This window comes from Lynx rufus, unplaced genomic scaffold (assembly GCF_022079265.1).
Source record: "Lynx rufus isolate CCGP_SWC_20201006 ecotype Redwood Valley unplaced genomic scaffold, mLynRuf1.p SCAF_8, whole genome shotgun sequence".
Taxonomy (NCBI): Eukaryota; Metazoa; Chordata; class Mammalia; order Carnivora; family Felidae; genus Lynx; species Lynx rufus.
The window spans coordinates 283615-309786 of record NW_025814896.1 but is presented as its reverse complement, the minus strand read 5'-3'; the positions used below and the strand labels follow the sequence as shown (position 1 = coordinate 309786).

At 63.8% G+C, this 26172-nt stretch overlaps 2 protein-coding genes across 2 annotated transcripts; one reads left to right on the top strand and one right to left on the bottom strand.

Moving 5' to 3' along the window:
* Window positions 1-5519: 5519 nt before the first annotated feature.
* Window positions 5520-6894, bottom strand: SOX18 (SRY-box transcription factor 18). Its single transcript, XM_047067773.1, has 2 exons — window positions 6488-6894; window positions 5520-6355 (listed from the first exon to the last, which is right to left on the bottom strand). The coding sequence occupies exons 1-2, from the start codon at window positions 6843-6845 to the stop codon at window positions 5520-5522; spliced, it is 1194 nt and encodes a 397-aa protein (XP_046923729.1). The 5' UTR covers window positions 6846-6894.
* Window positions 6895-17193: 10299 nt separating this feature from the next.
* Window positions 17194-26009, top strand: TCEA2 (transcription elongation factor A2). Its single transcript, XM_047067778.1, has 10 exons — window positions 17194-17417; window positions 20465-20527; window positions 20851-20956; window positions 22040-22130; window positions 23318-23448; window positions 23727-23783; window positions 24254-24408; window positions 24479-24625; window positions 25241-25312; window positions 25506-26009. Exons 1-10 carry the CDS (start codon window positions 17346-17348, stop codon window positions 25512-25514), a joined length of 903 nt encoding a protein of 300 aa, XP_046923734.1. The 5' UTR covers window positions 17194-17345; the 3' UTR covers window positions 25515-26009.
* Window positions 26010-26172: the final 163 nt, after the last annotated feature.

Genomic DNA, 26172 nt, shown 5'->3' with positions numbered 1-26172 from the left:
GTGCCCTGCCCAGCACCGCCCTCCATGACCCCTCCCTTACCGGTGCGGCCTGATTGAGCAAAGGGAGGTAGTGGGAAAGACGAGCGGCTGCCATGCCCGGACCCTGGACAGATGCAGCTCCGGTGTTCATGGAGCCACGGCTGTGGGACAGGATGTGAGTTAGCCAGCCCCTGCATCTGGCGCTGGGTGCTGAGAAGGCACGGGGCCACACTCAGCCTGGGAGGAAACACCTGCACCCAGAGACCTGAAGGGTGCGCTGGCCCCGCCTGGCACTTGGCCTTTGCATGTGAGCCTGAGTGTGGGGTCCCCCAACCTGCAGGTGTGCAAGGAGGCTGCCTGATCCATCTGTGGTTGGTGTGGAAACAAACAAGGGCCCCCACTCCAGGAAGCAAGGCACATACTCCGGGGGGTGGGGGGGCGGTGCCAGGTGCTGCAGCCCATTGTCCCTGCCAGTGGCCTGCAGGACCCTGGGGGGCTCTCAGGGACAGTCCCCATCCTGTCTCCTCCCTAGGAAAAGACCCAGCTTCGTAAACACAGGAGCAAACAACAACCACCATCCCCCCAACCCCAACTAACCCCGACCTCCACAGCCTCCCTCCTGAAGAACCGGCAGGGATCCCACACTTGCTAGGGGAAGTGAGCCCTTTTTTGGGGGGGGGGGGAAGGTCAGGACCTTGAGGGGCATGTATTGTGGGGGAGGGCCATCCTGGGGTTGGATACTGGCCCCTGGGTCACCTCTGTGCGGTGTGTGTGTTTACATTTATTTTTTTAGTAATCTCTCCACCCAAACATGGGGCTCAAACTCACAGCCTTGGGATTAAGAGACGCATGCTCTTTCCACTGAGCCACGCAGGTGCCCGTGGGCTGTGTCTTAACGGGACTTCTGCTCACATCTGTGGATGGCCACAGCCTGGCTCAGTCAAATCCTGTCACTGGCCTCGTTGCCTCCCTCCACAGCCCAGTTGTGACCTTCGTATCTTGGGGGTGAGGTGGCCGGGGCTCCCCGCCAGGTGAGCGGGCCCTGTCCTCCGGTCGCGCCCTGCGTCCCCTGCCGGGCCTGTGCCGGGGCCTGAGGCCAGGGGTCCCGGCTGTGGCCCAAGATAAGCGCCGCACCCGGCGGCCGCTTCCTGCATTTCCTCCCTGCGCCGCCGCTGTGCGCCCCTTCCTGTTTTCTCGGGTGCGCAGGCTGGCAGGAGCGTGGGATACGGGGCGGGGTCATGGGGTATGGGGCGGGGCCATGGCGCACAGGGTTGGGTCGTGGGGCACAGGTTGGGTAATGAGGGTCGGGGACAGGGTCGCTGGGCACGAGGCAGGATCGCGGAGACAGGACTGGGTCGTGGGGGCCAAGTGGGGTCGTGGGGTCGTAGGAAACATGGTGGTGGACGGGGAGCCCCTACGATGCTGAGCCCGCCCCATTGCACCCTGCCTGGCTTCCGTGCGAGGCTGGAGGTGAGGAGGGAGCCCGAGAGGAGGAGGAGCCTCGGCGTTCACCACCCCCCCCCCCCCCCCCCCCCCCCCCCCCCCGTCTCTCCGTCTCTCCAGGTTCGGGGCCAGGAGTTCCCACACACCTGGTCCCTGGGGCCCCTCCGCAGCCTGGGGCAGGAGTGGGGGTGGCTGGGTGGAGGGCTGAGCCTTGGGATACGTGGCTCTAACATGCTGAACCTACTTGCTCGGATGGTCATTAGAGATATAAATCTGTGTAATTTTAATGAAAATGCACGCCACGCAAAACCTTGGTACACCAACGTTCGCAATCGCAGCGGGTGGAAACAATCTAAGCGTCCACCGGTGGGTGAACAGATAAAACGTGGTCCGGTCAGACGGTGGAATAGTACTCCGCCCTACAAAGGAATGAAGTTCACACGCTACAACACGGAAGAACCCAGGAAAGCTGATGCTCAGTGAACAAAGCCAGCCTCAAACCCACTTCTTGTGCGATCCCATTTATGTGAAATGTCCAGAACAGGCAGACCCACAGACGCGGAAAGTAGGTGATGTTTCCCTGGGGGCGGGGGAGTCACTGCTAACAAGTGAGGGTTTCTTTTTGAAGAGGTGGGAAAACACTGAAATGAGAGGCGTGGTGGCCGCCCAGTCCTGGGAATGTACTAAAACCACTGACTTAGCTGCCAGAAAACCTATGCAGGTTTGGTAGAATGTGGGCTGACGACACCCTTGGGTCTTTGAGAGCGTTTGTCCGGCCGAGTGGAGGGTGACTTAGGTCCATCCTTGCCTGCCCAGCATGGCCTCGTTGGGATCAGGCATATGAGTGAGCAGAGCCTTGGCCCCGATGTATCTCTTGGTAGGCTATGTGACTAGTTGTCTAGTTGTGTGTGTGTGTGTGTGTGTGTTGTGTTCCCAAAGGTGTCCAGGGGATGACCTGAGAGGGAGAGGGTGCCCCTAACCTGCCCCCAGCCCCACCCTCCCTGACCCTCCTCCCCTGGGCTGCTTGCTGGGGAAGGTTCAACACCCCGGCCCAGGTCCCTCCAGGGCCCAGCTGAGTCCTGGGCGTGGGAGCTGTGGCTTGTGCTAGGCAGGGCTGCTAGAACTTCCCGCCAGGAGCTAGGCCACCAGGCTCTGTTCCTGGCCAGCCTGACTCAGCGGGAGCTGGGGGTGGGGACTTCCCTTTTCTGACCCTCGGGGAAGCAGGTAGGTGGAGCCAGGCGGGGGAACGGTGGGAAACCTGACCCAGGGCCGGAGCCGCCCAGGCCAGGGAGGGGGGACAGGCTGTGGTTCTGCCTGAGACAGCTGTTCTGTCCAGGCAGGGCAGAGCCAGTCCCCTTGGATAGCTCCCCAGGCAGGGCCCTGGGCAGAGGGTCCTTTGAAGAGACCCCTCCCCACCCTCCTGCGCTGGCCCACCACTGAGGGCAATGGCTGAGGAGCTGCTATTGGAAACAGCTGCTCTCTGTGGGAGGCCCTCTCATGTCCTTGTTCAGATCCTGCTTCTGGAGTCCCCCAGCCCCTGGCGATGGGGACTGGCTCCAAATTGGGGCCCCCCACTGGCCTCCTGCCTTGCCACCGTGGGAGGGGCTTCTAGGGGTCCAGCTGCTCTGCCTTCTCCCTACCGGGGCAATGGTGTGTGCTGCCCCCCGGAAGCACCCTTGTGGCTCCCCATCCTACTGACCTCAAGGGGCCCTCTGGGTGGCATGGGGGTGGGGTGAGGAGCCCAGAACGGAGGCTGGGAGAACATCGCCCCGGCCTGCGCCAGAAACCAGGAAAGAAAGACACAGCGGGCTGTGTCCGCTTGTCTGGCATCTTCTTCTGTGTGTCCACGGGTGTCTCTGGGGCGGGGGCCCAGGTGGGACGATGGACAGTGCCTCAGCCCAGGCAGGGAGGCCCTTAGTGGGGCTGTTCACGGTGGCTCCCACCTGCCCTGGCCTCCCTCCCTCCCTCCTACCTGCCTCCCCCTACCTGCCCTGGCCAGTGGGTGGAGTGAGGGGATAGGAGGGTCCGCACCCGGGGTAGAGACTCCTGGACTCTGGCTGCTCTGGGTCCCCGCAGCGGGGCACACTTTGGTCCAGCTGACCCAGGGCTCGAGGGGGTGGGCAACCTGACCCCCCCGCCAGGGGGCAGGCCCAGGGCAGATCAGGAGCTGGAGGACCATGACAGCTGATGAGGTACACTCTTGGGTCATGTGCCCCTCTCCAGGCATGAGTCTGGGACTCAGCACTGGGGCCTCTGAGCACTCCCACTCCAAAGCCGTAACAAACGTGGCTGAACCGGACCACCCTTTTCCCTTTGGGCCTCGGCGTCCCTGCCATGCACCGTGCTTGTGTCCACTTGGAGGGGGCAGATGGTGTCCTTGTCGTCCTGTGGGCTATTTCTGCCCCTCTACCCACCCAGTGTGTGTCTCTCTCCACCTCTGGGTCCAAATCCTGTCCTTTTCAGCTTGTCTGTCTCTGTTCCTTTCTATCTCTGTCTCTGTCTGTTTTTTTGAGCCTTGTTGCTGACGAGGCAGGGATAGGGGACCCAGGTGAAGTGTGTAGCCCATGCCACTTAATATAGAGGTGATGTCAGTCTGCCTCTGAGAAGCAGGATACCTACAGAAACAGCCCCACCGCCTGTTTGCCTCCCCACACACACTCAGGCAGCATACCCGTGTGTGTGGACACCTAGGTTTACACACTGACACATGCACATCCAGCCCCAGGGTTATTGCACCATGTGCACACAGACACAGTGAGCATGGATGGTCACAGTGTCACAGCATCACACCCATGCTCAGAGCCTCACGTACACACACACACATGCTTGCACACACTGGCTCACACGTGTGCGGTGAGAATCGGGCTCAGCTGCACTCAGCATCGTACAGAACCCACTTGACTCACAGACGCCCGTGCTCCCAGATGCATGGGAGACTGGGCTAGGACTGACTTTTGCATGTCAGCTCGCCAGGGAGGGGGGCAGAGAAAGGGGCTAGGAGACCAGGAAGTGTGGAAAGAGGAGGCCCAGTTCTGTTGGGAGGGGAGAAGGGCTGGCTGAGAGCTCCAGAATCGGGGCCTGAGCCTCCCTGCTCGGGTCGTTGACCTGTCACCGGGAAGCAGCATGGGTGTGACGTGGGGCTGCCCACTCCGGGGACACTGGTTTAAGAATGACAGGGCCCAGCGGCGGGGGTGGGGGGTGGGCATATAGGTGTCCACCCTGCCAGCCTCCTTTGGAGAGGAGCACAGTCCTGAGAAGTAGTCCCCAGGTGTGAAGGAAGTTGCATTTATGTATTTATTTTTAATTTAACTTAATTTATTTATCTTGAAGAAAGTTTTAAAAGAGCTGAGGATAATGAAACATGGGTGGAGGTGTGGGGGCATCGCCAACCCCTGTTACGCTCGAATTAAAAAGGGGGGTTGGGAGAGGAGGGGAATGGAAGGGGGGGTGGGGAGTGCCTGCACCTCATGCCTCCCACCAACTCTGTCGCGGGGGGGCGGGGGGGGGGAGCATCCTGGAAGGATGGAGAGGTGGGTGTTTTGGGGGCCAAGCTGGGTGGCTGTCTCCCAGGAGGCTCTGGGGAACCGCACGGCCAGGGTCCATTCCCCCTTCCCCCAACAACCACAGACTCCGGTGTGCAGAGGAAAGGGCGAGTCACTTTATTGTGGCCTCGCCTGGCCCGGGGTGGGGTGGGGTGGGGTGGGGGGGGGTGCAGATCCTGCTCCTCCTTTAAAGCAAACAAATACTGGTATTCCTCATATTGCTACATTGGTGCTTTTGGTCAGTGAAACCCGTTGGAAGAAAAAGTTTAAAAGTTTAATTAAAAATTAAATATGTTGTATTACGTGTATAAAAAAGGCAAAGCGAAAAATACAGCCTGACTCTAGAAAATACACTGCAAGGAAAGCATTAGACGCTTCAAAGAGTTAACCCTAGCAGGGCCAGCCAACAGGTCCCAGGCCTGGGATTCCGGGAAAGGCCCCAGGGCACGTGGGAGGCACCCTCGCAGGGCGCCCGGGAGTAGCCGAAACGCGCGCGCCCTGGAGAGATGCCGGGCGGGCACGCGCGGCGGCGGCGGCGGCGGCGGCGGCGGCCGCTCAACCCGAGATGCAGGCGCTGTAGTAGACGGCGCTGCTGGCGTCGGACAGCGCGGCGATGAGGCTGCTCTCCTCGGGGCAGGACATGGCGCGCGGGCCCAGCTTGGCCAGCGCCACGTGGTACGGGAGCCCGGCGGCGTCGGGCCGAGTCCGGCCGCAGTTGAGGTACTGGTCGAACTCGGTGAGGTCCACGTCGGCCCACAGGTCGGCGCTGGGCCCCAGCGTCTCGGCGCCCTCGGGCGGGGGGGCCTCGGGGGGCGGCGACAGCGGGCCGGGGAACGGGCCGGCTGCGGGCGCGGCCAGGGCGCCGTAGTAGAGGCCGGCGAGCGGCGCGGCGGGAGCGGGCGCGGTCCTGAGCGCCTCGGCCGCGGGCGCCCCGTAGCCGCCGCCGGGGTCCCGGGGCAGCTCGGCGGGCGCGTAGGGCGCGCGGAAGGCTCGGAGCGCGCAGTCCTCGGGCGCCGCGGGCGGCGGGAAGAAGGCGGCCTCGCCGGGCTCCAGGCCGTCCAGCGGCGAGCGCTCGGGCGTGGGCAGCCCCAGGCCGTCGAACTCGGCGCCCAGCGGGGGCAGCTCGCGGAAGGCACGGGCCGCGCCGGGCGCCGCGGAGAAGGGCTCGGGGGGCGGCGGCGGCGGCGGCGGCGGCGGCGGCGGCGGCGGGGGGGGCGCCAGGCCCGGGAGCAGGAGGCCGGGCTCCAGCCGCCGGGCCTTGCGCGCCTGCTTCTTGCGGCGCGGCCGATACTTGTAGTTGGGGTGGTCCCGCAGGTGCTGCACGCGCAGCCGCTCCGCCTCCTCCACGAAGGGCCGCTTCTCCGCCGCGCTCAGCTCCTTCCACGCCTTGCCTGCGGACCGTGGGTGCGGGTCAGCGGGCCCCGCCCGGCCCCCGCCCGGCCCGGCCCCAGGTCCCTCCCCCCACCCCCCACCCCCCACCCCCGCCCCGCGCCCTTCCCCGCCCGCCCGCCCGCGCCCCTCACCCAGCATCTTGCTGAGCACCGCGTTGTGGAGGTCCGGGTTCTGCTGCGCCAGCCGCTTGCGCTCGTCCTTCGCCCACACCATGAAGGCGTTCATGGGCCGCCGGATGCGCGACTCGTCGGCAGCCTGGCGCTCCCCGCGGCCGGCCGGGCTGAGGCCATAGCGCCCCGGCTCGGGGCTTCGCGTCGGGCTGCGCTGCGGGCTGGGCGGCGAGGCGGGAGCGGCGGGCGCGGCGAGGGCGGCGGGGGCGGCGGGGAGGCCGCGCGGCTCAGCGGCGGCCCCGGGTCCCGGGGCCCATGCACAGTCGCGGCGGGCTGGCGGGTCGTCCTGTGCGCCGTAGCCGGGCGGCGATCTCTGCATTCCAGCTGGGCGCGGCCTGGGCGGAACGGAGCGCGGGAGCGCGGAGGGTGGGAGAGCGGGCACTTCGGGAGCCGGGCGCGGAGGGCAGGGCGGACGGCGGTGGAGACGGCGGTGGCCTCGGGCCGGGTGGGCGCCCAGATATAGCGGCGCGGGGCCAATAGGCGGCGGGGCGGGGCGGGGCGGGCTGGGGCCGCCCCCTCCCCGGGGGCTCCCTTTCTTCTCCGGCCCTCCGGATTCCACCGCAGCCTCCTTCGCGCGGCTGCCCCCGCACCCTGTCTGAAGGAGGGACCGCCCCCCGCCCCCCTCCCAACACACACACACAGTGGGAACGGGCCGCCGATGTGGGCTGGAGCTTGGAAGGGGGCGTCCTCGCGGGGACTGTCAGACTTTCGGAGACGAGGTGCCGTCCCCACCCACGGAGTCAGACCCCCGGACGGCAACGGGGGGAGGCTGGCTGCCCACCCCCACTCCCCCCCCCCCCCCGTGAGTGGGTCATATTTTAACCCCATGTTCCTGGGAAGCTTCCCAAGAACGCTTCCTGGGGTCTAGCTCAAAAGTACGGGGCACTTTGGGAAAAGCGCCCTGTGTCTTGGGAGAGCGTGTTCTGGATAACCCCAGGGTATGGTGGCCCCCACCCCTCCCGTACATGTGGAGTCTTCACGACTGGGGGCTTCGAGCTCCTCCTGCCTGTCCATGGAGTTAAAAGAGTTGGTCTTCGTGCCCCCTCCATCACTCCCAAACCCACTGCAAACAGGTCAAACCTCAGCAGTAGGTGCCCCGGACGTTTCCCACAGTGGGAGGGAGCCCAGAGGGCAGAGGAGCCTCCAGGGAAGGCGCTGAGCCGGCGGCCTTGTTCCTTGTTCCTCCTCCCCTCCGGACCCGTTGGGGTCAGGGGGTGGGACCAGTGGTAACTGGTTGCCCTGCCCCGCTGGGGCCACCGCTGCCACGTCGGAGTGAAGCTGGATCCAGGGCTGGGGCAGGTGGAGGGGAGCCGGGGAGCCCCTCCCCTGGGCCGCCAGGCCTGCGAGAGCGTTTCCAGAGGAGCTTCCTGGCAGTCCAGGAGGGGCTTGGGCTCCAGAAGCTGAGGAGTCCGAGGGGTCTCCCTGAGGGCTGTTTCCCTACCCTCCTGCTGAGGGGCGTTCTCTTGGGGGTGGGAGGAGTGTGCTTTCCAGCTCTGGGGTGGGATCTGAGTTTTCGCTCCTGCACAACTGTTTGCAGCCTGGGAGCTCCCATGTCGCGGAGCCTCTGTCCCAGGTGCTGGCAGCTCCGTGGCTCAGGGCCACGGGTGTCAGCGACCCTGGGCTAGGGCACGTAGGCAGTGCTTGTGAGTGGGATGGCTCCCCCCATTGCCTGCTCCTGAGCTTTCCCCCCGTGGGAAAGGCCCACAGCCCGACAGGGGTCCCTCAACCCGAGGGATGTCGGATGTCCGTCCTGTCCCCTCATCGGGTTCTGTCGTGTAGGGTCTTGTCCGTTGGCCGGAGGACTAGAGCGTCGTGCGTCCCAGACTGTTTTCCGGATGCCCCGGGCCCCAGAGCTTAGTCCGCAACGTGGAGCCTGTGCTGGTGTGTACTGGGAGCGGTCAAGGCGCCAGAAGTGGGTTCTCTGGGTCGAGGGGGAAGGTTAGCAGGAAAGAACATGGGGCCCTGGGGTGGCCCCACAGGCCTCTCCTGGCAGGGCCAGCTCCCGTCCGGCCAGTGTAAGAGGGTGGACTGGGCATCCTGACGGGAGGGGCGATGCGCGAGGAAGACTGTGGGTCGAAGGATGGGTCCCGGGAGCCGGCACCCGGCAGAGGCTACCTTTGCCCTGCTGGGTGTGGTCTGGGCTTCCCAGGGCCTGGCTTGGCGCGGGCAGCAGCTCTCTGGGATGACGGTCACTGGGGCTCGGGGAGGAGGCCCACTGGGTCCTCCACTGCGGCCTCCCCCCACATCGGGATGGATTTTCAGTCCCCCCCCCCCCGGGCCCTGCCTGGCCCTCTGCAGCTCCCGAAAGCCCAGGTTTGACCGAGCTGCTCCAGAAGCGGTTACCCACCGGCGGTTGCAGCACCCAGCGAGCGCTACCTCGCCAAGGCAGTGCCCCGCATCCCCCAGGGCTGCCGCCTCATCTGGCGCCAGCCGAGGACCCTCCCTCTTGGCAGAGTAGCACCTTGTGCTACTCAGGGGGGGCCAGCTGTCGTGTCCTGTGGGCCGGGGCTGGGTGGGGCAAGAGGGGAGCCTCTTGGGGTGCCCCCTACCTCTTTGGGGTCAGGCTGCCCTCCTGTGTGTGCTGCCTGGCAGGGGTGAGGACCGTGGCTCTGGCCCACGGTCCGGACGAAGAGAGTGGCGGAGGTGGGGGTGGGGACTGCAGTCGGGGTGGCCCTGACCTCGGAGGAACAGGGCTGGGGGACTCCCCCAGCGCTATACAAGGGCTGGTGTGGGTGTGGTCAGCTGTTCTGGGGGGAGGGGCATCAGCTGTGCGTGTTTGTGTGTTTGTGTGTGGTCTCTGTGTCTGCGTGGTGGTGAAGGTCTGTGTGTCTGTCTGCCTGAGTGTGCGGTGAGGTTGGCTCTAGTGTTGGAGTCTGCCCAAGGCCTTAGGAGCCAGACAGAGGCTGGACCCTGCCGTGAGGTGGGGTCCCACAGGGTGTGGAATAGGGGTCCTGCTCAGTGAAGGCCTCACCCTCAACACCTACCAAGGGAGGGGTCCCCAAGACTTCTCCGGAGTGGCCCCAGCTCTGTCCGAAGTGGGGTGAGTCGTGAGTCCGGGGCATTCCTCTGCCTCCAGAACCCATCTCTGTCTGACCTGGCCCAGCTTGGCTACTGCTCACCCTTGTGGGGGCCTTGTCTGCAGCCCCCAGCTCCCCAGACAGAAAGGGGGAGCAGAGGGGCAAGCTTTCCCTGCAAGCGTGGGGCTGGCCCGAGGGCCGAGTGGACACTGCCCTCCCCGCCCTCCACCCACTTCCTCTCTCAGCCAGGACCAGAGAATGCTGGGCAGTCCCCCTCCGTGCTGGGTGGGGGGTTGGCTGGGCTCTGGGAGTGGCAGACCTCCCAGGCGCTGCCCGGGGCACAGACCTCACAGGCTCCCACCCACCCAGCCCTGGCTGCTGCAGGAGCAGGGAGGCTGGGACCAATTACCCAGTCCCTTGGGGCCGGACCCTCCTCCTCCTGGAGGGTGGGGGTGGGGGTCCCTGTTAGACACAGGTCCAGGTAGAAGGGACTCTCTTGTCTTCTGAGACCTTGGCTTTACAGCCAGGCTGCTCGCTTCAGATCCCACCCTGTGGTCGTTGAGACCAGGGCTCTGGGCCCGGCCCTCGTCCCGGTCCTCCTTGAGGCCGCTCCAGGGGCTGGGACGGGGGTGGGGGGTGGGGGAGGCAAGGCGCAGGGTCAGCCTCAACCTTTGTGCAGGGCTCAGGGCTTCTGAGGAGGCTGCCCAATGGCCTAGTACCAAGTGGGCACATGCATGCGCATGGGGGTCCCTCGCCCAGCGACAGGCCTGGTTCAGGTGGACATCGGAGCTCATGCCTGAGGACAGCTGGCTTGCCCCGCCCCGTGCCTTCTTGCTCTCAGCCCTAGGATGCTGGGCCTGCTGTGCACAGAACCACGGGGGTTCTGAACTTTGGGCCTTGCCCCTGGGAGAAGGTGGGGGTGGGGGTGGGGGTGGGGGTGAGGAAGCAGGTCTGGGTGCTCGGGCTCATAGGCAGCAGCTCTCGAGAGTGTCAGCTTTGGCGTCACAGTTGGCCGCAGTCGTGTGGACCTGAGTCCACAGGCTGGGCTGGGTGTTGTGGGAACGAGGGTGTCAGCGTGCTCTGGGGGGTGTCGGACTGGCTGAGGGTCTCGAGCCTTTTGGATGAGCAGAGGGGGTGGACGTGATGGTGTCACTGTGGGGCCCTTCAGGTGCGCTGGGAGGCGCTGGCAGGGCTGAGCAGGTGGGGGGGGGCGCTTCTCTGGGTTGAGAGGCACAGGGCCTTGTGGGTGTCTGGAGGGCGACAGATGAGCCTTGGGTCCCACGCGGGAGGAGTGACTTCCGTAGACGGTCAAGGTGCCCGGGCTGGGGTGTTGCGCTGAGTTGGGGTGTTGGGCTGTGTGAGCCCTGGGGGGGGGCGTTGTGTGGCCGTGTGTGTCCTGGGGGTTTCTGCGAGCTGTGTGGGCCCCACTCAGGCTCAGCAGGGGCTCCATGGGAACCGGGCTCTAGGTTTCCGTGGCAACAGCAGGGAGGAGCCAGGAAACGCCAGCTCAGGAAGGAAGGCCACAGCTGTGAGGAGGGAGCCGAGGGCCAGGCTGCCCGAGCAGGCGCCAGACACTCTGTCTGTCCGGTCGTCCGGCGGGCCAGGCCTGGAGCTTCTGTCCCACTGTGCCCCAGTGCCCCCCAGTGAGGGCACAGGGCAGCTGCTGGCATGGCTGTCTTTATTCACATCAGCGTGGCCTGGGCCTGGGTCTGCCGGTGTCCTAGCCCTATAGGACTTGTGCCCTGCACCCCCCGGCCCCCCAGGGGCTCTTGGAGAAGCAGAGGGCGGGCCGTCTGTGTGTCCCGCGTGGGGAGGGGGGCTGCGGGTATCCTGGGCAGTGCCCACCCTGACCTCTCTGCCCTCGGACGGCTGGGCCTCTCTCCTGCCAGGGTCTGGTGACAGTCCTCAGCTGTCCTGGGAATGGTGGAGAGAAGGCGCAGAGCCCCCCGAGGGCCCTGCAGCTATACTTCTTTGCTGCTGCGGCCCTAGCTTTGCTGACAAGTGGCTCTGACAAGTGGCCCTCACTCAAGGGCAAGAATCATTCATTCATGCATTCATTCGTTTGTTTCTATGTGCCCGCGACGAACCCAGCTCTGTTCTATGAGATGGGGGTCTGGCAGTGAACAAAACAGACCCAGGTCCTTGCCCAGGGTTGGGGGTGCGGTTTCCTGTTCCGATAGAGAGGGACAGACAACCAACAGATCCACAAGCAGGTTAGAATATGGGGTGCCGGGCTGTGATGTGCGAGAAGGGTGCTGGCAGATGTGGAAGAGGAAGGAGGGGCTGTGTCCGGGGGGCTTGCGACCTGTTGTTCCGTGAGGTCACTTTTGAGCCAACCCCAGAAGGAAACATGTGAGAGAGATGAGGGGATGCACAGAGAAGAGTGTTTTACACAGCATGAGCAGCACGTGCAAAGGCCCTGGGTCACAGAGGTGTGCTGGTATGTAGGATAAGTGGGGAGTGCAGAAGGGAGGGGACAGGTTGCTGTGTGGGGCCTGGGAGGGTCTCTCTTTTTTTTTTCCCTCTGAAGGAGAGTTGGTCACTTTTGGAGGGTTTTGAGCAGAGGAGGGGTGTGATGTGACTTAGTTTTCACAGCCTCAGCTCAGCTGCTGTGTGGAGATGTGCGGCTCGGGAAGGATGGACTTAGCATCAGGAGAGAAGGGGAGGAGGGCGGCTCCCGGAGCAGGCCTCGCTCCTCAGCTGAACTGCCTCCCTGAGGAGTTTCCTTGGCCCCCTCCAGGAGGGCAGGATTGGTGTGCCTGGACCCCTCTGGACCCCTGGGAGAAGCTACCTTGGGGACCCCCGGGCTTGGTGCCCTGGGAGTGAGACTGCCTCCTTTCGCCCGTGGCCCGTGACCACCCCCGACACCCCCACCCCCTGCCTGGGGCCCCTGGGGATGGGGAGGGTGGAGTGGCCGCCAGGCTGGCTGGCAGGGCAGGGAGGCTGCGTTTCTGGGAATTGTGTGGGGGGAAGCACATTGTTAGAGCCTGGAGCAGGCCGCCAGGACTGCATGTGGCCTCTGGGGGATGCCTTCTGCCTCCCCCAAGTGCTGCCTCTGGGGGAGGGAGCTGGGCCTGGGCCAAGGTTATGGGCTGGACTGGGGACTTTCCTATGGATGCTACCCTGGGTGGGCAGCTCTTCCCATTCTGCAGACCGGGAGACTGAGGTCCAGAGAGAGGGCTGCTGCAGCGGCAGAGCCGAGATATCTGCTGGTGCACGGGATGAGGCCTCTTGCTGGGCATGAGTCTCTGGCCACTGCCCTGCCCGACTTCAGAGGCCAGGATCTGAGGGAAGCCCTGATGGGGTTGGCTGGGGTCACGGCCCCGCAGTGACACCGTGGTGGCCGGCCGCCCTGGCGGCCTGGGGGTCTGGTGGATGTAGAAACAGCTGGTCACCTAGGCCCGGGGAGAGCTGCCTACGGGTAGTGGACCACGTGTGGGGGCTTCTGGGGCTGCAAGATGCCCCCACACCCTGTGGCCATGGGAAGCTAGAGGTGGGGCTCGATGTGAGTTCAGTTGGTTGGGCCTTCCCACTGAGGCCCCTGCCTCAGCCAGAAAGGAAGCACGGATGCGACCCGCTTGGGTCATGGCCGGCTTTGGGCGAGCAGGGGGCGGGGGACACAAATAGAAAAATAAATGGCCTGAGCTTCCGATGTTTCCGGACTGAGGATGGGGGAGGGGCAGGCCTCTGGGCCAAAGGTGTGGTCCAGCCTATGTGTGGTGGACCCTGGGGGTGTCGCTGGGGTGTCCCCAGGTCCCTGTCGGGGCTGTGCCTCCCCCTGAGCCCCCAGGGTAGGGCCGGGCTCCACACACAGGAGGGCTCCGGAGGGCCGGCCCGTGCATCTCTCTTCTCTGGGGGCTGCCCCACGGCGCCGTCTTGGGCACCGTCACTTCCAGGCGGCCTGCGGAGGGTCCGGGAGGGCCTTCTGGAGTAAGACAGGCAGGGTGGGTCTGGGAAGGAGTGCACGCTGCCTTCCATCCCTTGGGGGTTCCTCTCTACTTCTTGCTGGTTCCCCTTCACCTCTGACCTCCGATCGGGAGCTGCTGGACCTCCACCCACACGTCTACATTTTCACCGCTCATGGTCTCCTAACCCGGCCCAGCCCGGACCTGCCTTGACTCAGCTCTCAACTCTCTGCCCCCACGCCCCCTCCCCTGCTTCAGCCCATCTTAGCAGGAGATGCTGGGAGTCCTGGAGGGAGGGCCCCATCTGGTTCTAGATCTGTGGGTCAGGCCTTCAGCCTAAAGCAGCAGGAGACATCAGCCCTGAGCTGGCCCACCAGCCCTGAGCTGGTGGGGGTGGGGCCTGCCTTTAGGGCTCCCTTGCTGGGTGGTGGCTGGTAAGTGTGGGTCTCTTACTGCCCACCCACTGCGGGGTATTGTTTTTTCCTTCCTTCATGAAACACATATTTACTGAGCAGCTATTAGGTGTCTTGGGCTGAAGATGCGGCTGGAATGAAGGCCTGGTTTTCCCAGCTGACAGTCCTTGGGAGCCAGCTCGTGGACAGTCCCGGGGGGTTTTGAGTGTCTGTGCACGTGCACCCTCAGGTATGGCCAGCGTGTGCCCACGTGAGCAACTGTCTCCCCTGTTGCGTGTGGCCATACGGGAGAAATGAAGTTCTTCGTTTGCAGAGGGGCCAGGGTAGGAGGCCTGGACCAGGAAGGGGACCAGGAAGGCCCCCGCCCTGGAGTCCCCTAGTAGGGGTACCCCCCTAGTAGGGGTACAGCGAGGTTTACATACCACCCCCCCCCCCGGGAGAATCCCGTGGTTGTGACGCTACCCTCTTTGACCAGTTTTCTGAGGGTGCTGGATGGCCCCAGGGGCTCAGGCGGCTTGTTGGGGAGTAAGTTCCCAAGGTTGAAGAGGGTCCACGAGGGGTCTGCGGTGGGCTGTGATCATCCTAAGCAAGGTTCCAAAGGTCGTGAACTCATGAGGGGCCCCGTGACCAGGAACTTCTGAAGTGGAATACTGAGAATTTGGGGGTTGGTGGGTGCTGCCCTAGCGAGGGTGGGATCCACCTACAGGACCCACAGGTGAGGGTCTCTGTCCACGACTAAGCACAGCCCCACTCTGGCCACTTCTCAGTTGTGGCCAGAATTGGCCTCCGAAGGGGTAGGGTGGTGGGTAGCTGGCGGGCCTGCTGGTCTGTGGCTCCCTCCCGCCACCTAGAGGCCGCTGCTCGTTCATCAAGGGCCACAGAGGCCTCGGGGCAGGATCACCCTACTTGGTCCCTGGGCACTCATGCATGCAGCATGGGGCCATACCCTGGACTGCACCATGGCTCAGGGCTCCTGTCACAGGGGAAGGGCTGTGGCCTCCAGGTCTCCAGCTTGGAAGCACCCTGCCTCCTCTGCCACCCAGCCCCACCTATTCTGTCCTCCTCCCCAACACCTGCCCCACCCTGGGCCACCCCACTGCGGCCTTGCAGCCCAGTCTCTTGTTTCTCGTGGGGGAGAAAGGGTCCAAGGCAGGAGGTCCAGGATTCCCACTGTGGCTGCGTAGCGGAAGGGCCCTAGTTCTCAGCTGACAGCCTCTTCTCTGGTCCATGACCTTACTCTGGTGCCATGTAATGGGGCCCGAGCAGAAAGTAAAATTCATAGGGTTACAAAGGAAACCAGTTACAGTGCAACACAGCTACCAAAAGATTTCCTAAAACGTGTGATACAGAAAAACAAAAAATGTGTGACACAGAAACCTAAGCGCTTCTTTACTGCTGCAGATTCCGGCGGCGGTGACCACCTGGGGCATCGGCAGGATGGCCGTGGAGGGAAGTGGCTCCTGTCTGTGCTGTGGCCAGTCCTGGCACTGCTGTGAGATGTGGGCCATCGCTTCATTCAAAACCAAAGGGACAACACGCTTCCACTAGAGGTCGACGGGAAGGACGTGAAGATTCCTTCCCACCTGGTTTCTTCCTGACAGGGTGTTGGTCCCTGAGCCCCAGGCTGAGACTGCGTCCTGCTCTCCCTGCCACCCCACCAAGTCCGCCTCTTCAGCTCCCAGACCTGCCCCGTCTCCCCCTAACCCCCCACAGTCCCTGTCCTGTGACTGCCTCTGTTCTTCTCAGCAGCGTGGACAAGGTCATGGAGCTGGGCACAAACTCCAGACCACCAGCCACCTCCCGGTCACGGCTCCATCGGCACCATCTGCACACTTGGAACACAGCCCCCCGGCCTCCTGAGCCCCTGCCTGCCTCTGGGTGCCCACTGTTCAGAGTCCACCCTGGTTGGCCACAGTTCTGTGCTTCTGCCCCTGTGGACAGAGGGCAAAGACCTCAGGGCCCCACCCTTGGGTTACAAGAAGCAAAGGTCTTCATTCTTCACCAGCTCCCTAGGTCACGCGTTAGAGTCACATTTTTTTTAAGGTTTATTTATTTTTTGAGAGAGAGACAGAGCACGTGCAAACGAGCAGGGGAGAGGCAGAGAGAGAGAGAGGGAGAGACAGAACCCCAAGCAGGCTCCACACTCACCATGGAGCCGGACGCAGGGCTTGATCTGACAACAGAGGGACACCATGACCTGAGCTGAAATCAAGAGTCAGAAGGGTAACCGACTGAGTCAACCAGGCACCTGGTCTCACAATTACTTGGCCTGAAATTTAGCGAATGTGGGGCCCACAACGCTATAGACGTCACTTCTCTGGCGTCTACCCTCTCCCTAGAACTGTGCCCTGTCCAGCAAACCACTCAGCATCTGCATCTCTGAGGAAGGGGCAGACATCTGGAGGGGATGCGAGCTCTGCCCCTCCCCAGCCCTCTCACGGCCAGCGCCATCCCTCCGACTTGAGTACCGTGTGGCCACTCCCAGGGACCTCCAGCAGCAAAGGTGACCACTGAACTGCTCACGCTGTGTCCCCTGATCTGTTGTTCTCAACGCATGATTTGTATCAACTCACATCGTCCTGAGAGCAGCCCTCTGAGGCAGACGATGTTACCATCTTCGTTTCACAGATGGGAAGACCGAGGCGCACAGCGGTTAACGACTGGTCTCAAGGGCAGAGCCCGGGATTCACAAGCCGGTAGCTGACTCCTGAGGCAGGAGCCTTGCCCAAGCGGCCTCTCCAAGTCCCCCGGCACCTTCTGAACCGCAGCCCCGGCTTCTTCCAAATCCTGCATCCGGCTACTGCTCCCTCCCGCCTCCGGGCGCCCCGCACCAGGGCTCAGGGGCCAGAATCCAGGCCAGAGAGCGCAGGGGGTCCGCGCAGGCTTGGGGGTGGGGTGGGGTCGGGGGGTCTCCCGCCGGGTCCGGCTGTCCCCGGATGGCCGAAGGTGGAAGAGGAGCGTTCGAAGCGGACGGAGATAGGGGACGGACCCCAAGGTGCCTTTGTGGGCCCCACGTATCTGGACCCCGGGCAGCTCCCGGGCGGAGGGCCGGGGTGGGACTTCCTCGGGGTCGCGCAGGGGCCGGGACACACGTTCTGGCCTCGCGCTACCGCAGCGCCCTCCACCGGCTAACCGCCTCGCGCGGGGGCTCGTGGGACTGTGAGTCCTCCGGACCCGTCGTCCTTCGGCGACGGCCCGCGTCAGGACTACACTCCCCAGGAAGCCATGCAGAGCCGCATGGTTTCTGGGAGTTGTGGTTCAGCGCCTGGCGAGCGCGCGCGAGGCGGGCGGCCGCGAGAACTACATGTCCCAGGACGCAGCGCGGCGGCCGCGGGGGCCGGGGGTTTGAACGGAGGGTCTCCCGCCCGCGGCTGGGCTGCGTCGGCTGCGACGGGTGCGGGAGGCGGCGACGGCCGGGGCAGGGGGTCTAGGCCCGGAGGCTGAGGCTGGCGCGGCGGGCGCTGGGGGCCCTGCCCCCGTGTCGATGATGGGCAAAGAAGAGGAGATTGCGCGGATCGCCCGGAGGCTGGACAAGATGGTGACCAAGAAGAGTGCGGTGAGGGGCGCGGGCCGCCAGGACCCCGGGACCCCCGCCCCGCCGACCCCTGCCGAGCCTGCCGAGCCCCCTTCAGGGTCGGGGAGACCACCCGAGGGGCAGGACGAGACCCCGCCCCAGCAGAGACTCCCGGGACGCGGGGAGAGACCCCCGTCGGTGGCCGAGACCCCTGCCCTGGGCCAGCCCTGCCCTTCACTCCCGCACCCACGGCAGAGGCCGCAGTCGGGCCTGGACCTTGTCCCTGGAGCCGCCCTCTCTGGACTCAGACCCCAGCTACCAGGCTGAGATCCCGCAGACCTGAGACCCGTCTCCTTACTTGCCCCCCTAACTCCGGACTCCCCCACCCCACCCCTACCAGGGCCGGCCAGCGGAAGCATTCCTCGGTCCCGCCCCTCAGGCCTTGCGGAGTCCCCAGCCCGTTCAGACCTTTCTTATTGGCTGCCCCGCCCCCCACCCCCCTTGCCTTCCTCCTTCTCAGCCTGGGCATCCTCACAGTTTCCCTCTCGCTCTCAGGACTCTCCGCAGACAGCTTCCCCCCCCCCCCCCCGCCCCCATCCCGACTCAGAGCCCTCTGCCCCACCCTAGGTCTCCCACATCCTTTCTCAGTGTGCAAGAGTTTGGAGTGTGAGATTGGACCCCCTTTTCTCCTGGAGCTACAGCGCTTAACTCTGTTGGGCCTGGGGTTGTGGCCCTCATACCCCTTCACAAGCGGGCCGGAGGCCTTTCCTGGTGGAGAGGCCCCCCTTTTCCTCTGTATCTGTCCCTGCCCTACAAGAACCAGATTTCCCTAATAAATTCTTTCCCTTCCTTAGCCAGGACTCAGCCAGCAGCAACCGGGGAGTGGGTAGATATGCAGAGACCCCTGCTTAAGACCCTTGGGAGGTCTGGTGAGCCTGGCCTGGGAGTGCTTTGGTGCTAGAGCCCCCCGCCCCCGCCAGCTGTGCTCACTATGCTGCCTGGCCTCTGTTGTCCTGTGGTCAGTGAGCCTTTGTAGGAGGCTGTGTCATGATCCCTAAGAGGAAGCAGGTAGATGGGGTTCCAACTGCAGCCCCTCTTCAGCTTTGAGATTTTGACAACCTGTGTACCCTCACATGGAAGCATTCTTAGTGGCTGGCACCTGCCTTTAGGATGTTGGGAGGGGTCCTGGCTGGCTTCCCGAGAGGCTGAATAAACACAACCTGCCCTCCCCTGCAGACTAAGAATAGGGAGGTGGTGGAGGAGGCTCCGTCACAGGCCTGAGATGCCTGCACAGCCGCCCCAGGGCTGTCCGCCTGCACTGGTGCTTCGGGTGGTTTTTGGGATTAAGCAGGCTCGTCCCGGGTCCCCGGTGACCAGGTTCTGGACAGGGGTCTACACTGGGGCCAGAGGGGTGGCTGGCTCCCACTCATTCATTCATCCAGCAAGCAGCAGCCCCTCCACACACATTGTCTTCATACCCCTGGGAGGCCGTGGGCAGCACAGAGCAAGGGTGTGGGAACAATCTTTAGCTGTTTCCAGAGATGACCAGAGAAAGAAGCTGCTTCCTCTCTTGAAGGAGACAGCACCCCCCAGGTGGGGACAGAGATGGGTTATAGAACCCATGGAGGGCTGGTTGGGGCCAGGTAGAGCTGGGAGGAGGGTGTATCCAGGTCGGAAGCACAGCCACAGCTTGAATAGAGAAGCTCCAGGGGAGATTGAGGAGGGGGCGTCGACCACCCTCTAGACTGGGAAGGCAGTCTAAGGGGGTTGGGGGTGCTGTGGCATGGGCAGTGAGAGCCAGCGGCGGTTCTAGTCCCTGTGAGGCTTCTTGGGGATTTGGGAGCCATGATGGGAATTGTGTTTATGCCTCTGGTCTGGAGCCCACGAGAAACTGACCTTACACAGCCCAAGGCTCTGTCTCAGGGAAAATGATCAGTGAGCAGCACTGTGTCCTTGGCTCTGACAACCATCTTCCTTCCCTGAGGAGATCACCTCAGGGCTGGACTCTGCACAGGCTGAGGGGCAGAGCCTGCTGGGGGTGACAGGGAGGGGGCTGCAGAACAGAGGTGCTACCCAGATTGTGGGCGGGTGGGGGGGGGGCCGGGGGCGGCTGGGAGTGGGGCCAGCCCTTCCCACGGCCTGTGCTGCAGGACATGGGGCTCTCACAGTCTTGGGTGGCTGGTCAGGTTACTTCTGTCCCCTTCATGTCAAGGGAGAGACCCATACATTAAAACACACCAGTGTGTTAAAAAGTGAAGCATCTGTGGAAGAGAGCAAAAGCAGGGGAGGAGGATGGGGGTGTTGCATGGGTTGTGATTTCAATTTTAAGTAGAAGAGGTCTTGCCAAGAAGGTGTCATCTGAACAAACTTTTGAAGGTGGGAGAGTACAAACTTGTAGATATTTGGGAGGTATTTCTATGGCAGTGGGGGCAGCAGGTGCAAAGGTCCTGGGGCAAGCAACTTGGCACACTTGAGCATTAAGCTGACCCTCGAGTGGAGAGAATGGCCCATTTGGGCATGGCGTTGGCATGGGAGAGAGCTTTGAAGAAACAAAGCTGTGGGGTGGGAGGGGGCAAGGCGGGAAAGGTGGCTGGCCTGAGGGTTCAGGCAAGGCCTGGAGGGATTGATGAAGGGCGAGGCCACAGGACTTGAACCTGGACATGGTGTAGGTGTGCGAGTAGAGCGTGTGGCCTCAGCAGGGGACACTGATCTTGCTTGGGTCGCCCCCTCTGAGCAGGTAGGGGGGCCACCTCAGGGTATGCTGCCAATCCACCTGTCCTGAGACCGGACAGGACAATGAGTACCCCTGGGGCCCCACACCTGCACCTAGGTGTGGCACTGCTGCCGGAGAGGGGCTGAGGTCCTTGACGGTGTTTCCCACAGCCTTGGTTTGGTCAGTGACCCAAAATGCTGGGATTGAGTGTACAAAGACGCTTTCCTTCTCGTCCTGACCCTCCCCGGGCACCTGACCACAGGTGGATCTCCAGTTGTCACTGTTTGTGCCCCCCCTACCCTTGTGTGTAGGAGGAGGTGGGATCATCCCACCAAGACCTTGAAGTCATTTATGAAGGTCCCCCTTCTCCTTCCAGGAGGGAGCCATGGACCTGCTGCGGGAGCTGAAGGCCATGCCCGTCACGCTGCACCTGCTGCAGGTAGGGCCCTGCGTGCCTCCTGCCCGGGACAGCTCCTGGGCACCTGGCAGGGCTTCCTGGCCCACGCCCTGGGCCTTGGTTGGCACAGGTGTCTGTCCCAGAAGAGACCGTCCCTGCCTTTGTTGCTGAGGAAGACAAAGGGGAATCCAGAGATAACCCACCCTGTTCCTTGCCGAGGTTCCTGGGTTCCACATGGGACAGTAACCCTCGGAAAGGCCGTCCGCCTCACAAGCTGGTCCCCACCCCCTGCCCTGTGGGAGCCTAGGAGGGTCTGCGAGAAGGGTCTGACTGCTGCCCCTCAGCCCAGGCTGCTTGCCTTGCAGTCTACGCGCGTCGGCATGTCCGTCAACGCCCTGCGGAAGCAGAGTTCTGATGAGGGGGTCATCGCGCTGGCCAAGTCGCTCATCAAGTCCTGGAAGAAGCTCCTGGGTGCGGGTCCGGCAGCAGGCTGAGAGCTGGGGCAAGGGGAACCCTGAGAAGCGCTGGTCAGCACTGTGTAGGGTGCTGGCAGTGCTGTCCCTGAGCCAGGGCCACCTGGGAGCGGGGGTGTGACAGAACAGGTCCAGGAAGGCTTGGGGCTTGCGGGGAGAGGTGTTCCATGTAGAGCAAGGAGAAAAGAAAGTTCGAGATAGGAGCAGGACCGCATTGAGGGTGGCTGGGGGGGCCCTGCAGGGACCTGGCACAGGCAGGTGGTCACACTGAGAGGTGTCAGGGCAGCTAGAGGGCAGGGAGCTGGAGGAGATGTGGGGGGAGAGGAAGAGGGGAGAAGGTTTGGGGGGCAAGGGAGAGAGGAGAGGGGGCACAGCCACTCAGCACAGGGTGACTGGGGGTTGCAGAGATGCCGACTTTGGGACCCTGAGGCCCCCCCCCCTCCACCCCCCACCTTCCCAGCCTCTCCTGGGCTCTATCCAAACCCTTGTGAAATAGAGCTTTGTGTCCTGGGTCTCTTCTACTCCCGCGTGGCCATTAGCCCACGTGTTGGACAAGTGTGTTTCTCCTGGTGGTGTGGGGGCTGCTCCTTATCCCGTGGGCCGGTCCCCAGCACAGGCTAGGGTTTCAGGAACCTTGTGGGGGCATGCTCAGTGGATGGCAGTTCTCTGTGACCCCCAAGACCCAGTTGAGGAATGACCATGCCTCATCATGCTTCATCTGTGGGGGCTGTCACTTGGGGGGCTCCATACTCAAGGGTCACTTTGGGCAGATGGCAGTCCTCCCTGCCTGGATGGGCAGTGGGGTAGACCCCAGAGAAACCTTACAGGTGGCCTGTTTGAGGAGGGGGGTAGGAAAGAGGGGGTGGGGGCTGTCTTGAGACCTTCTGAGCGGGGAGAACAGAGGGCCCCAGTTGTGGAAGGCTCAGCAGCTAGGGGCCCTGGTGGGGTTCGGGTTGGCGGCCTCAGGCTGGTGGTCTGGCTAAGGCTATGTCTTCGTGGTGATCCGCTCCCTTCCCTGGCCTGGGACTCCCCTCTGGCTCTGCCTCTCCCTAGCCAGCCTCCCCCTTTCCTGGCACTGCAGATGCTTCAGACGCCAAAGCCAGGGAGGAGAGGAGGGGCGGACCTCTGCCCGCATCGTCCTCGAAGGAGTCCCCTGAGGCCCAGGATCCCAGGTAGCGTGCATCTGGAAGGCAGGTGCACACCCTCCTGCCCCCTGGGTGCCCCGTGCTCGGCAGATGAAGGTGCTGGTTTCCCTGTGCCCTGGGTCTGCTGAGGCCATACGAAGGCATCAGCCCTTTCGGTTCCTTGGAAGGGAAGGGACTTTCCCCAGGGAGCCTGGCCTGGTCGGCCTCTTGCTGCACACTTCTCTTCCAAAGCTCCTCTGGAACTTTCTAGCCCCAAGCGTCTGAGAGGTGAGGCTGTGTCCACCTGGCTGCATGGAGCTCCTACGTGTCCTGAACAGGCCTGTGGGGGGGGGGGGCAGCTGTGCCACCCCTCCGCCCCAGCTGCACATCCACGTCCTGGGTCTGGTTCTCACTGGCCCGCTCTGGCCAGTCCCCCTCAGCCTGGTGTCACTTTGCTTCTGGACTCTTTTTCCCTTGGGTGCCCCAGCCTGCAGCATGATGCGAGTTCTGGGGGCACTGAGGTCTCGCTGCTGCCACCCCAGAGAGGGCAGTCATGGAGACTGGGGGTCCTCTGGGGGTGGGCTGTGGCCAATAGGCTGCTTTGCGTTTGACCCCACTGGGCAGAAGGGGCCGGGGGCCAGGAAGGGCTGAGCTCTGGATTTATAGCATGGTTGCAGGACCGTGGGTTCGTCTGCTCCCCCTGCACCTGTTGTTATTCCTCCAGGAGGCCCCTGCTCCCACTGACTTAACCTGGGGGCCACAGGGTCACAAGATGCAGGGCTGTGAAGAGAGAGGGCTCGGTGGATGCAACCTGGTCGCCAGGTAGCTTGTAGGGAGTGCCCAGCGCCTCGAGGGGCATCTGCGCTGGGCACGGCCATCCGTGGTCTCGGGCAGCCGCCAACACCATCTGCCTCTCCCTGAAATGGCAGCTGGTCTTGAGCAGCGTGGCCCTGCGTCCGGCCTCCTGGAGGGTGGAGACCGTTACAGGTGATGCGGCCCCAATCGTGCCCTCGTCGGGAGAGTACACCCCACCCGGTTGGCTTTACCGCCTCTGACCAACTAGGCAGAGGGCATGGGGGCATGGGGGGCTGGACTGCAGGCGGGCAGGACCGTGGGCTGCTGTCAAGGTAGAGCGACCAGGATGCGGGGGATTGTGGCTGTATTGCTGGCTTTCCTGGTGGGGACCGGTGTGTCATGGGGGTATACGTGGCCCGAGCGGGCCTGTCTTTCTCCAGCCGCAAGAGGCCAGAACTGCCCAGGATGCCATCGGCCCCGAGGATCACCACGTTTCCCCCGGTGCCGGTCACCTGTGATGCCGTGCGCAACAAGTGCCGTGAGCTGTTGACCGCCGCCCTGCAGACAGACCGTGAGTGCCCTGGCGGGCGCTGCACAGCCTGCCTGGGGGTCCTGACTCCTGATACGCACCCAGACTTCCGGGGTGGCCCGGCCTCTGCCGGCCCACAGCGGCCTGCGTTTAGGGGGTCCTGGGGGACGGCCCTCTCCCCTAGCCGTTGAAGCTGACCCCGGGTGGGGGGGGCAGGGCGTCTCTGGGGTCACCAGAGCACCCGGATCCTGGGCGTCAGGTGCGGGGCAGGCTGGAGGTGGTGGGCCAGAGGGGCGGCTAGTCAGGGCTGCTTCTTGCAGATGAGCACATGGCCGTCGGTGCAGACTGCGAGGGCCTGTCGGCCCAGATTGAGGAATATATCCTTTGCGCGGGGGTTTGGGATCTGGGGCTTTCTGGTGGAGCTGTGAGGCCCGCCAGGCCCTGCTTCCCCTGGGGGCCGCCACCCCAGTGCCCTCACCGGGTGGTCGGTCAGTTGGGTGGGCTCACCCCTCTTGACCAGGAGGGCCCTCCCCAGACCTGCTGAGGGATGGATTCTGCCTGCTGGTGGGGCGGGGGTCACTGGGGCTTTGAACCTGCAGCTGGGCCTTTGCCACGGCGGGGGGGGGGGGGTGGGGGGGGTGGGTCTGGTGGCGGCCCCGCCCGGCAGCCCTTCCCCTCACTGCCGGGTGTGGGTGGGTACTGAGTTGCTGGGCTCCCCTTCCCCTCCCAGCCCCTACCCTGACAGGGCCCCCACGAGGAGGCCCTCACTGGCCTCCTTCGGCTGGCCCAAGGGGGTGGGTGGAAGGCAGAAGCACTGGCCTCTGGATAGGTCCTTAAACACCTGCACGTATCTTCCGGGACGTGGGGAACACGGACATGAAGTATAAAAACCGTGTGCGGAGCCGCATCTCCAACCTCAAGGACGCTAAGAACCCCGACCTGCGGCGGAACGTGTTGTGTGGTGCCATAACACCCCAGCAGATCGCTGTGATGACGTCAGAGGTGAGTCCTGCGGGAGGGATGCGGGGGCCACCCCTGTGAGCAGCGGGTAAGCACATGGCTTCCTGCCCAGGAGATGGCCAGCGACGAGCTGAAGGAGATTCGGAAGGCGATGACCAAGGAGGCCATCCGAGAGCACCAGATGGCCCGCACGGGGGGCACGCAGACAGACCTCTTCACCTGTGGGAAGTGCAAGAAGAAGAACTGTACTTACACGCAGGTGAGCTGCCGCTAGCCGTCCTCCCGGGGTCCCAGGGACCTGAGGGCAGCAAGAGGGGTGCCCGCACCTGCCCCCGGTTCTGTGGGGCCGGGACTGCACTTGGGTCCGGACACATGCACTGTGAATGTGTACTGACTGGGCCGGGGAGAAGGATAGCCACCTTTGGGACCTCCTCCTTGCCAGCACCCCTGGTCCCCAGTAAGCAGTGTCTCAGGTGGTGGTTTGCTCTGGGCACTAAAGTTGGGGGGGGGGTCTGGCCTCATCCACCACGGAGGGGCCACGAGGAACGTTGCACTGGCAAGGGAGTGGGTGTGGTAGGCTGCCTGGCGGTGGCCACAGGACTGTGCTCAGGCCCATGGAGGTGGACACTGATGTGGACCTCGGGACATGTCAGGGGTCTCTGGTAATGGGAGAAGGGTTGGGGTGGCTGGAGGGTTGGAGTTACTGGCGCAGCCTCAGCACAGGTCACCCACAGGGGCCTGGGGGCTGCGATACCGCCCCTACCCGAGGGCGTGGGTAGCCCCCCCAAGTTGTCACTTGATGGAAGACTTGCTTCTTGGGGCCTCTTGCTATGAGTGACTGATCCCTGGGCCTGGGGTGGGGGGACTCTCACAGGTGCAGACCCGCAGCTCTGATGAGCCCATGACCACCTTTGTCGTCTGTAATGAGTGTGGAAACCGCTGGAAGGTAGGTGGGTGAGCCTTCTCTGGATGCGGGTGTCTCCAGCCTGTGTGGGATCTGTGTGATGTGAAATGGGGGACAGCTATGCCCAGCCAGCCTCCCGGGACTTGAGAGAAGGTGGGTGGAGACCCCAGCCCTGACTCTCGCCCTGCGGGGGTCACGGGGGCTGCGTGGTTGATGCCTCTCCCGTCTGCTGCAGTTCTGCTGAGCCCTCGTTGACATGTCTGAAGCCTTGGGCCGTGCCCAGTGTTGGCCATGGCCTTCCCTGCGTCCTCTGTCGACAGACATAGCTTCTGGAGACCTGCCCTGTGCCTACCTGAACTTCCCCAGAGGGCTGTGCACCCTGCCCCCCACCCTGCCTGCAGTGCACCTTTCTTCCTCTTTCCCCCAAATTATTAAATGTTTCTTTTTGCCATGGTGTTGTTCCTGGCCCTTGGTTCTGGTGGGCCATGCACGGTCTTGGGCTGTGACCTGGGCCGCCCTTGCCTCCCCACCACTGGGGATAGCCCTCCTCCCTGGGATCAGGTGACACTTAGGTTTGGCCCTAGTGGAACAGAGGTGGAGGGAAGAGCCCGCTGGCCTTCGGAGGGGCCTGGTGATCCCAGGAGGGACCCAGATTCCTGCCTGTGTGTGCCCATGGAGGAGGGACAGGTGCAGGGGCGCACAGCATAAGCATGTGCAGGTGGGAGGGGGCCTTAGGACACAGAGGATCCAGGGTCTCATGAGCCTCCCCAGCCACTGTAGCTCAGGGCCCAGGGCTCGTGGGCAGGAGGCTACGTCTGGGTCTCCAAGCCATCCATGATCGTCTGCTCCAATCCGATGGAGAGGATTGGGTGGACTCTGGGCCAGAGTCTCAGTTTCCTGGA